At 40.1% G+C, this 12,950-nt stretch overlaps 1 protein-coding gene across 3 annotated transcripts in view; it reads right to left on the reverse strand.

The window, feature by feature from the left end:
- CTNND2 (catenin delta 2) overlaps window positions 1-12,950 on the reverse strand; it is a 688,120-nt gene that overhangs the window by 157,279 nt on the left and 517,891 nt on the right. For all 3 annotated transcript variants that reach the window (XM_081131846.1, XM_081131845.1, XM_081131844.1), the window contains one exon: window positions 9,174-9,387. In XM_081131846.1, coding sequence (XP_080987972.1) covers window positions 9,174-9,387 — 214 coding nt within the window. The remainder of the gene's footprint in view (window positions 1-9,173; window positions 9,388-12,950) is intronic.

Consider the following 12,950-nt stretch of genomic DNA (forward strand, 5'->3'; position numbering starts at 1 on the left):
GCAGGAGATGCCGACATTCTCTAATTCTCCCCTCTCCTCCAGGATCCAGTGGGGATTTCCGTGTTGCGTTTGTTAACGCTGGTTAATGTAATTTTTGTGATAATTGTAGAGCAAATAGAGCAAACCCTCAAACGTAATTAGGGAAAAGTGTTCCTAATTAACTTGTAACTAGCGAGTCACAAAGTAGAGCTGCAAATGGGTTGTGCATTGTCAGACCTAAGGAATAAAACGCACTGCACGTTTCCATTGGGCAAATAAAACAGAATAAACTGCTCTTGGCGATACTTCCCTTTGAACCTTTACAACTTTGGGCACACTCTGAACTTAACTGCAGGTAAGCACAGGCATGCTTCATGTCACCAGCACCAGTGATCGTGGAGATGAAAATGAAGGCAGCCTGATGGCACCACATTTAAGATGCCCGGATGGGTACACTGAGGCTCTGATGAAACCCCAAGGGGATTGTCGGGAAGAGAAGACTATGAGAGTTGCCCGTTTCAACCCAGGGAATAGTCCCATCAATAACTTGCTCACTGCTGGCCGGGTTAGGGACTGTTCCACGCAACTTCTGCTACATTTGCTGGAAGTCACTCCACTTTTTCTCGCTCATGCAAGCAAGCACACGTGACTACGAGGTAACCTTAAATTCATTCTAACATGCAAAAATGATAAGTGAGGCACATTTTTTGGATAATTCAGCTGCTATCAGCAACGACTTATTTTGGCATCTTTCAAAACACGTCCATGCCTCCTGACCTCCCCCCGCCACTAGATGGCCCACCATGGTTACTGCTGTCCTGGAGGAAGCAGAAAGTGAGATTCTTCAAACGTTCATGGTCAGAGGGCCTTGGTAAAGATGTGGATTCCCAGGCGATTACTATTGAGATTTGGGGCCCAGAACTCTGGATTTGGTTAGAGGGAATTGGAAAATCATTGTGTAAGGCAGACAGACTATGGAAATAGGTCTAGGGGATGCATCACACAAGAGCTGTGACACTGAGCACCCTCCTTTAAATCTGGCCTCGGGACCACTGGGTGCATTCAGGGCACCCAGCACAATGACTGATAAGTGGTGAGTGTTCAGGAATGTTTGTTAATCCTTTCTTAGGATACAAGAATGCAGAGAACACTCTCAGGTTAGGCACTTTGGGGAACAATAAGAATATAAAAGGCAGGAAATAATGTGACATACTAGTTCTAGAGACATCTACAGGTGTCCTACTCTCTGGAAGTTGGAGTAAAGAAGGGTCACAAACTGAGAGACACAGTCAACAAGTCAGTATCTTACCAAATCATAAACTAGAGCAAACTACCACCCCCTTAAAAACATTTTATATCAAAATGCCTTGCTCACTAGAACACAGGTGCCACCATCTTGGTCATTAGTAAGAGAGCTATGCCCTGGGGAAGGGTGATCTGTCACTGGAAGGAGGCTGGGTTACTGAAGACTATGGGACAGAGGCAATATCACCCTGGAACACTAATCTCCATACTTCATTTACAGGAGAGAGAAAGAAACTCCCATCCAAGTTAACACACTGTTATTTGGGTCTTTTCATTTATTTAAGCTGAGTTCCAGTCCCATCACTTTCTCATCTCCTTAGCCTGCTTCATTTGTCATCACACCACTGGCCACTCCCTGAAATGACAGGTTTATTTTTTGTCTTATTCACCACAGCACAGCCTCCATGAGGGCAGGTCTCTGAGTTTTAGGCATGAAACATTCCATAATGGCTCTGCTAATGGATATTGATATTGTACTTAACGTCTTCACATAGTTCACTTCTTTTTATATAAATTAACTGAAACCCAAGACCCCTCCCAACTGTGCCCTTTCTTTCTTTCTCCACCTTGGCCATTAGGAAGAGTACTCTAGGGATGATCTACAGCTAGAAGGTACCTGGGTGTTCACCCCTGTATTCTAAGCCTCTACTCAGTGCCACATAGCAGACACTCATCCCATCATAGCAATGAAAAGAGGGGACAGAAAGATGAGGATCTCAGGGCCTGAGCATGAACAAGCAGACTGTGACCTGAGGAGCATGGAGCACAGGTGCTCCTGGATACACAGGTTTCCACACCAACAGCAGCTTTAGTTAGGGAATCTGTTGAGGTGATTCTGCATCTTTTATAGGGACAGGTGGTCTCATGATTTCACAGTACAAAGCAGAGAAATAGCTGTTGTAACACAGCATGGAGGGATGCCTGTTAACAAGTGATAGTGGAAGGCGTGTCACACCCTCCATGCAGCAAAGAGGCTGCCAGCCTCTAAATGTTACAAGATGACAGCAATGTTTACAATTCTGTTTTCCCAAAGAGCAGATAATATGCATGGATGGACTCATCTTCCCTTCAACTGGTAAATGCATTATACCAAAATTAACATTTTCCTGGGATTCTTTCTCCTGATTCAATGTAAGTTCATAAATTGTAGACCTGGAAGCCCGGCACCATCAGCCTGGCCTCACCTGACTGACTAAATCCAAGGAGATCTCCATTTACTCAACTTCCTTCTGATACTGTGGTAGATGGAATAGTGGTCCTCCAAAAATGTCCCCATCCTAATCTTCAGAACCTGCTGATATGTTGCCTTATAGGGCAAAATTAACTTTGAAGATGTAATTTAAGGATCCTGACATGGGGAGATTATCCTGAGATTATTCTGAATTATCTAGGTGAACCCAACCTAATCCCATGGCTCCTTAAAAGCAGAGAACCATTCCTGGCAGCAGTCTGAGGGAAATATGACTGTGGAAGATTTATCAGAGATGCAATGCTGCTGGCCTTGAAGACAGTGGAAGTGGGTCACAAGTCAAGGAATGTGGGTAGCTTCTAGAAGCTGAAAAAGGCAAGGGCTCTCCATTAACGTGCCCAGAAAGGAACACAGCTCTGTTGACATCTTGATTGTAGCCCAGTGAGACTGGTGTTGGATTTCTAACCTCCAGAACTGGAAGAAAATTAATTTGCTTTTTTTTTTTTAAGCAGCTAAATGTGTGGGAATTTGTTGTAGCGGCAATAGGTCACCCATGCAGGCTTCACTGAGTGGCTGCCATGGCCTCAGCTAGGACTGGTGTCTGGGGACCCTGTATCTAGGGTATCTGCTCTTAGGGTTTGGGATGGCTTATTAACTAAAGGCGATGGGCATGGGCCAGGGCTCATGAATGCCTTTGAACAGTGAATTCAGTGGGAGTTGACGCTGAAATAATGTATCTTTTGAGGCCCTGAAAGTATGGCACCAATTCCAGTGTGAGGTGGCCCCACTTTCTGAAGAAACCAGACCCCAAGAGGCATGGAGAATCCTTCTGGTGAGGACTGTGCAGAATAAAGCAGTTGGGAAAAGTGGTTTTTGCACTTTAGTTAACTTAAGAATTGTGGACTTTGAACTTAAACACACAATGGTGAGAGATATTGATTTTTTAGACTGTAATTCCTTTGAACTTTAATGTCTTTGGACTTCAACAGGAAAGTGGATTTAGACTTTGGTTTTTAATTCCTCCTTGGAAATTTGATATTTGGTGGGGCTGACATTAAAATCCGAAGCATCTCCACATTGCTGGTGCTTCACTACTTGTATGTCTCTATTAGCTTATATCTTTCTGATGGTGTTTAATCTTTTTGCAGAACCTCTGATATGCCACGTTGGACATGTGGGGTAAGAAATATATTTGGGATTTAATTTTAAATTTTGGGAATACATTGACCCTGGACTTTAGATAAGGTGCTATTCGATCCACTTCAGCACCTCTTGGTATAATACAGAACATGCCCACCAGGACTCTCAGGTCATCACCAAAAAGCCCCATGAAGATGGAGGAAAGGCTATCTTGACAACTGCTCAGTTCCAGCTTTGGAGAGGTGAGCCAGGCCTCTCGTGATCATAACAAATGGGAAAAGAGAGAACGACAGGCTAGAGGATGTTAATGAGGAAAATGCTTCTCTGTTCCAACGTTTCATTCCATGAAGGGTGTTTCATTAATGTTACACCCAAGACTCTGAAATAGTAAGCCTATACTTGGCTAACAAACCTAGAGCAATGCCTCCAACCTGGCTTCTATGAGCCACAGACGTAATACTTAGTAATATTTACACTCTGTCTTATCAAACTGTTCGGAACTCACGCAGGGAATGTATTCCTTATTAGGGACATAATGGAATAAAGAGGAGAATGGAAGGAGTAATTCAGTAGATGAAAAACTTCATCACATTTCTGCAAGATGCAAAAACAGATGGAGGTGAGTTGGCAGGTAAAACTGAGGGGAAGCCAGCATGGCCCAGTATATGCAGAGAGGCGACTCTGTCCTGATGGCCCAGCGAGGTGGCTGGCTGTCCTAGTGGAACCCTAGGAAAGGCTCATGCTTAGAGAAGGCAGGTACGTGGTATGTAGAAATGAGAAGGAAGACTACTGGAGGGTGACTGATTGAAGAAAACAATAGTCTGCCTTCTCACTCTCCATCTCTGCCTCAGTGGAGAGCACACCCCACTGCCAGAAAATAACGACTCCTTCCTCCAAATAAATAAACACAACACTCAGAAGAATATTTTGAAAGAGGTTGACTGCACTGGGGGAGAATTAAAAAGTTACTGTGGGTATCTGAGCATTAGAGAAGAGTCTTCCTCATTAGGATACTTCAAGGACTCATCATTACACAGCTCACTCCTGCCTGCTCACCTGGAGTTGAGCTCACAGTTAACAAGCTTCACCAACGTGTACAGACTTCAAACTCTCTATGTCTCTTGTCTTAAAAATGAGGCAAGAACTGAGAGGGTCTACACCTTGAAAGTAAACTTGCAAAAACAGTGAGAAAGACTCCTATCAGAACAAGTTGAAAAAAATGACACCAGAGAAAAGTGAAATGATTCATGATAAAGAGACAAACAAACCTTAGTTCTAAATAACATTCTTAGAGAAACTGAAGAATAGTTTATATTCATAAAATAAGAACAGAGGCTACCAAAAAATAACGCAGAGTTCTTAGAACTAAACTAATGATGATGATATCTCCCTAGATCCCTGCCCCCGCAAATCCCTTATAGATAAGTTGAGGGAAATGTTGAATACTGGAAAAATCTCTCAGAATGTATGATTAAAAAAAGGCAAAGGGCTCCAAATTATATAACAAAGTATAACAGAGTGAAAAAAATCCAAGAGGTTAAAAATCTAACAAATAATAATTCCAGAAAGAGGGGACAGAGGAAATGAGCAAATTTTTAACAAAATAACAAGGCAATTTTCTAACACTGAAGCCGTGACTCTTTAAATTGGAAGTGTCTGATACCAATGACTTTTTTTTTTTTTAAAGGCACAGACCTAGATATATCATCATGGACTTTTATAGTATAAGATTAAAATTAAGTTACAAAAAATATTACTAGAAAAATAATTGTCTATCCATCCACATCCAATATCAGTCATGTATAAAGATTTAATATTGACACTTTTAGAATTTCATCTTCTAAGCACCTTTTTAAAGAAACTATAAGAGAGTAAACCAAGAAAGAGGAGGGCATGGAATCTAAGAGATAGAAGTTCCAAATCAGGAGAGCTGTGCAGCAGGGTGTAGAGAGGAATCATCCAAATCTGTTATAAACAGAAGATTCTGGCGGTGAGATTCTTTGGAACTGATGATGATTGAAATCATGGACAAAGCTGAGTTGATGGGCATCATAGCTGATGGAGGATCCATTCAGATACGATGCTAGAAATGTACTTTTTTGACAGGTATCGCATTAGACTCACTGGGGGAAAATGTGACTGCTGAGTCCCACATGGATCTGCTCTTCTACTATAATGAGGCAAAGGCTGATCTCTGGCTTTCGAGTCCTTGAATCAAGCTATAGAAAACCTTGGAAGACTGACTATGGTCACAGAAGAGATGGCAAATATAGTCAACCCTGATAATGTAAAAGTCAAGCAAGATGACAGGTTGTGAATGTGAAGGGTGAAAACACAGGAACACTAATACCCTTATCTTACAAATGAGTGATAAGAGATAATATCTGTGTTAGATGGAAAAAAATGGAGACTTTAAAGTTACTGATTAAATTTGCAAAGATAATGATCTCACCATTCTGGTAAGAAGAGGAAGACATGAGTGATGAAAATGAAAAAAAACCCTCCTCCATCATAATAGAGTCAGTATGAAAAGCCTATGGTAATTGATTTACATAGAGTAAAAAAGAAGCAAATTATTTCAAGACATGGAAAAACCATGAGAAAACTAAAAACCAAAGGAACACAAAGCATAAGTTAAGGCCGAATGCCTCTGAGGGATCTGAGAGGGCAGATGAGGCAGGGGACTGGTGTTTTCATTATAAGCATTTTTATACCATTTTATTTTTTGACTACATATATCTATTACTTTGATTGAAAAATTAAAAGAAGACAATGCATTTAATTATCAGGCTTGCTGCTTCTAATCCTTCACAAGGAGTTGCTTTAAGAAGATGCATTAAGAAGTCAGGCCAATAGGGACCTGCTTATTTTAAACACAGCAACACTTGTAAAGCCTCATGCTTTCACACTTATTTGCATTGCTTTATTTCCCTCACTAGTAAATGTGTTCGCTCACTTCTGGGGAATGGAGGGTGACAGTCTGGACTTAGGTCTGTATTAGTTTCACGGAGCTGCTATAACAAAGTACCACAGGCTGAATGAGTCAAATAACAGAACTTCCTTGTCTCACAGTTCTGGAGGCTCCAAGGCCAAGATCACAGTGTCACCAGGGTTGGCTCCTTCTCAGGGCTGTGAGGAGAATCTGTTCCATGCACCTCTCTGAGCTTCTGATGGTTTGTGTGCAGTCTTTGGTGTTCCTTGCCTGCTTAGAAGCATCATTTCGATCCCTGCCTTCATCTTCACATGGCCTTCGCCCTGTATGTATCTGTGTTCAAATCTCCCTTTTCACGAGGACATCGGCCTTATCTGATTTTGGGTTCACCCTACTCTAGTATCCTAACTTAACTAATTACATCTGAGTCACATTTTGAGGGACTATGGGTTAGCACTTCAATCTATGACTTTGGGGGGAACATAATTTAACTTATAACAGAGCCCTTTGGAGACTAGGCATTAAGTCAACTGACCTAATACTATTAAGGAAAAGAGTTAAACTGAGGTCTGTCTCCTTTATTAAAAGGAAAGCCTATTTGGGTCTGCGAAGCCTAAGATCAAAGAATACACTCCGCTCTTGGAGAAGTAGAAATCTTAAGGACACTTGCTTCTAACTGAAATAAAACTTATTTATTAAGTTTTATGGTTCAATAAAACCTGTTTTATTATGATTTGTAAAGCACTCTGAAATCTTTAGTTGGGCATTTCAAAATTTAGGTTGATTATTTCCATATTTACAGAGAGGAAAATTATATTAGTCAAGCCCAAAGGACATGCAGCATTTCTAATCAAAGTTTATTTGCTTCGGAGCATTTCAAGTAATGGCTAGCATATAATGGCTTCAACTGGATTTTAATAAAATTCCGATCATCATCTCACAGTAATTATGGCATAGGAAGAAAATTATTTATTGCCAGGCCTAACAGGCAGTATCTATTCTGCTGTGAATAGATATGCAGTGCAAACAGGCAGCTGTTTTTTTAAGCATGCATGTTTGCGCTGAATGTAAATGTATGTAAATACTTCAATTTTAACATTTTATTATTGTTCAAACAGTTTGTCAAGGAATACTCAGTAAATAATTTAAAGCTCTGCAAGACCATTTCTTTCTTTTAGTCTTTTATTGCTTATAATTTGACACTCTAGAGTCTTCTGGATATATAACCTAGATCTAATCTAATGTCTGATTGTAAACATGCTTGATTTTTTTTAAATCACTAAAATGGTTCCTTTGAATATTTGTTTACAAAATATCCTAGTTTGCAAATATCTAGAGAGGAATTCAAAATGTATTATCCTCTTGTAATTTTTCAGGACATTTGTTTTCATGCACTTGCTAACACGCAGGAAGGAGAAAGGCAGCCGAAAAACTCCTGTGCCCTAGTGGGGCTCCTTAATGTCCTCAGTCATCACCCTTTGCTGAATTCTGTATTAGTTCCACTGAAGAGTTACAAAGGAAGTAATATCTGTTACTTTTAAATCACTGCTTTATTTAATTTATTCATGAACATCTAACCTAATTCCCAAAAGACTTTTGGGGGGGGCTTGTCACAACAGAAGTGAATCAAGACTCTTCACCCTTGCACTCTGCTCCATGTTCTAGAGCCATCGAATCCCTTGCTGCTTACCTAATTCAGTTTCCAAACTGTGGATGTGTTTGTCAGGTTAGCAGAGTTCTGGATAATTAAAAGATCTGTTCATGAAAGCCAACCTTTCAATCCATTCATGGCCCAAAACACTTGCTTGAATGGGGTACTTTGATGAACCCAAAACCAAATATCACCTAGAACAGCAATGTATATCATCAAGAAGAGCTACCTGAAATCCCATATTGAGGACACCAACGTTCTTAGCACTCCAACAAGTAAAACTGCACATCTAAAAAGCGAGAGATGATAACGAATGTCTAATGCTTACTGTGTCCATATGTATCCCCAGAAAGGCATGTGTTAAATGCTTTACATGTGCTCATTCATTAATCCTGATGGCTCTAAGACGTGGTTACTACAGTTTTCTCTGTTTTACAAACTCAAAAGTTCTATGTTTAGGAAAAGCCTTTCTCTCATGTTCACTACTGAAAAGTTCCTTAATACGTAATACCATGGATCCGTGTGACTTCATAGAAATATTTTATAACAGAAATTAACTGTTAAGTACAATAAGCTCTCTGTTTTTAACTATAATATAAACCAGAATATATACCTTATTAGCAATAACTCAGATACCATGCTCTTTTTCATTGTTAATGCCATTCTAATGATGGCCTGTGGGCACTGTAAGATGCCAAACTACTTCTAAATCAAATGACAAAGACTGAAAATGGTCAAAGAATTTTAGTGAGGGTTATGTTTATTGGATTCTAATGATTTAATTTGATCAATCCATGTGTGTTACATTTAATGGGCTCTTAGTCGCTTGTTTCCTCATTTGCAAACACCTCCTGGAGCTGCCTACGTTGTTAGCCCTGGAGAGGCCTGGTCCACGTTACTTGGTAGCACATTTGCTACCACGCTAGAGAACGGAAACCGATCTTGAGAGTCAGCCACGCTCTTAGTGAGGCTCTAACCTGTGACCAGCTCCCGGATCTCCAGGTCGGTGGTCTTGCGGAGTAGCCTGACCAACGCCGGGATGCCGCCGCAGTTCTTCAGCGCAATCTTGTTGTCATCGTTGGCCTTCCCGTACACCAGGTTTCTCAAGGCTCCGCAGGCACTGCGGTGGACTTCTGTCATCCGATGATCCAGCAGGTCCACCAGGAGCTGGATGCCTCCTTGTCTCCTTATCTGAAAGAGCACAGGACACACTTTGGGCCTCAGACAGGAAGCTTTCAGTACTTACATCAAAACAGTTTTTTCATGTGAAGTAGTTGCTACAATTAATTGCACTGAACTATTAAAATTGAGGCACAGAAACAAAAAAGAAAACAAATGCGTTCTCATTAGATTTTATTGCATTTACTTCCTTTAATATCCTACTGATAAAAATTCAAATGCATTTCTTTTCAAGCTATGGAATTTTGGAAAGGTGATTTTAACTTTCTAATGGGTTTCTCAGACACATCTCTCTATAAAAATATGCCACATACTCAGGGCAGGAGGCAGTTGGAGAATCAAGAGAATGCTTCTCACTCCTAAGACATCACATTTAACCTGTGTCTTAAAGGGCTGCAGAACTGATGTGCAAAATGTTAAAATTATGCTTAATAGGGAAATGCTCCCAATATTTCAAAGGAACCAGAGCTAAATGAGAAACCAGAGGATTTAATACAAGGATTTTCATCTAAGAAAACTTGGAAAATAAAGTCTCTCTCCATGAGAGCTAGCCAGAACACTAAGACCTGGGTATGTTATCCTTAACTTAGGTATTTGCTTAACAACAACAAAATCAATTTTGGTGTTCTTTCACCCAAAGAACATTTTGATTTTTTGATAAGTGAATGGAAAAAACACACATTGCAGTATGTTTCCAGATTGTGTTATCCTTTAATGGTTAGACCAATTTTAAAACTTAAAGCAAACAAATTGGCTAGTTAACATACAAAACATTTTGAGGAGTTTTTATTAGCAAAGCTGCATTTGAATATTTCTGCATTTATATGAAAAAAAAAAAACACGATTCATTCAGTAATACTGTTTTCTTTTTTTAACTTCAACCTCCCTCAGGGATTGAAGAATTATAACCTGGCATGAAAGAATATAATATGAGACCTTTCCTACTTAGTTTTCTTATTACAGAAAACTGTCTTCACCCCACAGGTGTCATTCACCCCACAGGTGTGGGGGGCACATGGCTCAATCCCCCAAATCTTTCAAAGGTGCCCAAGTTCACTTTCTCGATGTAGCTACTCCAACCACACTATAAAACTGCAGTCTGAACCATACGGCCTCCCCAGCATTCCTGTTTTATCTTAATCTGCTACAGAATTCTTTATAGCACTTACGATCTAACTTCATTATTATGGTTATTGTTATTGTCTGTCTTCTGCTAGAAGTATGTTCTTGGAGGGCAAGTCTCTTAGTTTTATTTACTGATAAAACTCCATTCCTATCGCAAGTGCAAGGCTGGGCACAGAGGAGATGTTTAATAAATATTTGTTGAGTAAATTAGGAGGAGAGTATATTACTTGTTACAGTAGTATTTCTCCGATTTAAAGGAAATAACAGATCTTTGGTGACAGGTAAGGATATCTCTGGGGGCTACAGCAGACTTTCCCACACTGAGAGCATGTGTCACTCCTACAAGATGGGCCATCTGATGATTCAAAATACACCTGTAGGAATCATTTTCATCTATACACAAACTAAAAACACAAAAAGTTGCAACACTTAGAACTCACAGACTCTAAGTCTGTGAGAAACATGAATGGGATGTTTCACATAGTTTACATCCTATGGCAACAGAAACAGGGAAGGGAGAGGGAGGACATGGGTTGTTCAGGGAATTTCCCTGAGGTGCCTGCACAGCCTGTGGTGGGGACCGCACCCAGGGAAGGTGACTAAAGGGATTGTTGGGTCACTTTTAAACAGAGAGAAAGGATCAGAAAACAACTTTTTCCCCAATTTACAGTTTTACCCAGGGCCTGCTTGGCACCCATTCAAGAGGGATGGAAGTGTGTACCACGGTGTACATGTGTCTTGGACATACATCTGGGTAATAACATCAGCTTTATTATACTTCAGGAGGGATATTCCCCTTGTACAAAAAGGTTAAACTATGAATGTCATTTTCTCTATGTGTGTATCTGTACATGTGTGCTTTACTCAAACATTCTCAGGGGTGAGTTATTTTAATAATGATGAAACCATTAAAAAGAGGTAGTAAAGCCATTCTTACAGTTAACCAATTGGTTATATACTAAAAACAGATGGTATGGTAAATCTATTTTATCTATATATTTATATATATGTATTAGCTATACTATTTATTATAGTTAATATTCTTAACTTATGATAATATATTTCTCATTCATACAACATAATGGATCAAGCTATTAAAATGTTATTGCAAAGCATTAAAAGGGAAAATGAATTAAAAACAGATGCAATATAAATTCTTAATGGTATAATGAGAACACAATGTATCCAATGTGACCCTAATTAATGCCATATATCCAAATTTGTGGCAAAATCTTAAGTTCTATTTTAACCCACTTAGAGACCACAAATAAGACAATAAACTTTTCTTTCTGCTGCTTTATTTTGGGGGGGGAGGTGTCACCAGATCATCAATATTAAAAACTTTTGTTTTCTTGGGTTGAATTTTATCTAAGAATGAGATAATCCTTCAGTTTTCTGAGGCCAAACAGCAGTCAGAGCTGACATTTAAACTTTCACGGGTGTGAAATGCAAAGGTCAGGCCCTTGGTTCTTCCCCCTCCTCCTGCCACCTCCCCTTTCCAAGCAGGACGAGAGGGTAGTCCCGAGGGGGCTTCCAATTCAATTACGGGGCCTTTACACTTACAGGGTGTCTGGGGGCTGTGGAGGGGCCTGAGCTCAGCACCCCTCACTTCCCCTCTGCTTTTCTCCTGGATCCTTCCTCCCTTCGACTTTTCCTCGCACCCGTTCTTCTGGTTTCTTTGTTATCTAACCTTAAACCCCTGTAAGACTCCAAGCCTAGTTTAAACATTAATAAAGTACAACTTCTCTTTGAAAAGTTATCAGGGGAAATTCTACTCTTTGAAACGGCACCTTTACTCCCTCTCCCACTGAACGGCAAGCGCTCTCTCTTCCATTTCTCCCTTCAGTGGGTCACTCCCCACGCAGGAGGCGGGCCCTTGCTTTAGCCCACAGACTATCCTTTCAGGGAGTCTGCCCTCTTCCCCGACTCCCCAAGCGTTATCATGCAGACTTCTTCAAATCAAACCTTAAACGATTCTAGGTTTAATATTATTAAAACAAACCAATAAAATGCTGTGTATCTAATATATGTAAAATATAACAAAATTAAGTGCACTAGGAGAGTGGGTCATACGGCAGTAAGTTAGTAAACATGTATCAGGTGAATGGAAGAATGGGGCAGTTTCCTTCTCTCTCTTTTTAAAATTATTTTTAAATAGACATCATTTTTTAGAGCAGTTTTATGTTCACAGTGAAACAGCAAAAAGTGCAGAATTCTTATACACCCCTGTCCTCATGCATGCACAGCCTCCCCCATTATCAGTGTCCCCCCACCAGAGGGTACATGTGTTCTAACTGAAGAACCTGCATTGGCACATCATTATCACCCAAAGTACATAATTTAACTTAGGGTTCACTCCTTGTATTGTACATTCTAGGAGTCTTGACAAGTGTACAATGGCATGTATCCATCATTATAGTGTCATACAGAATAGTTTCATGATCCTAAAT

The sequence above is a fragment of the Miniopterus schreibersii genome, assembly GCF_964146895.1.
Source record: "Miniopterus schreibersii genome assembly, chromosome: 3".
Taxonomy (NCBI): Eukaryota; Metazoa; Chordata; class Mammalia; order Chiroptera; family Miniopteridae; genus Miniopterus; species Miniopterus schreibersii.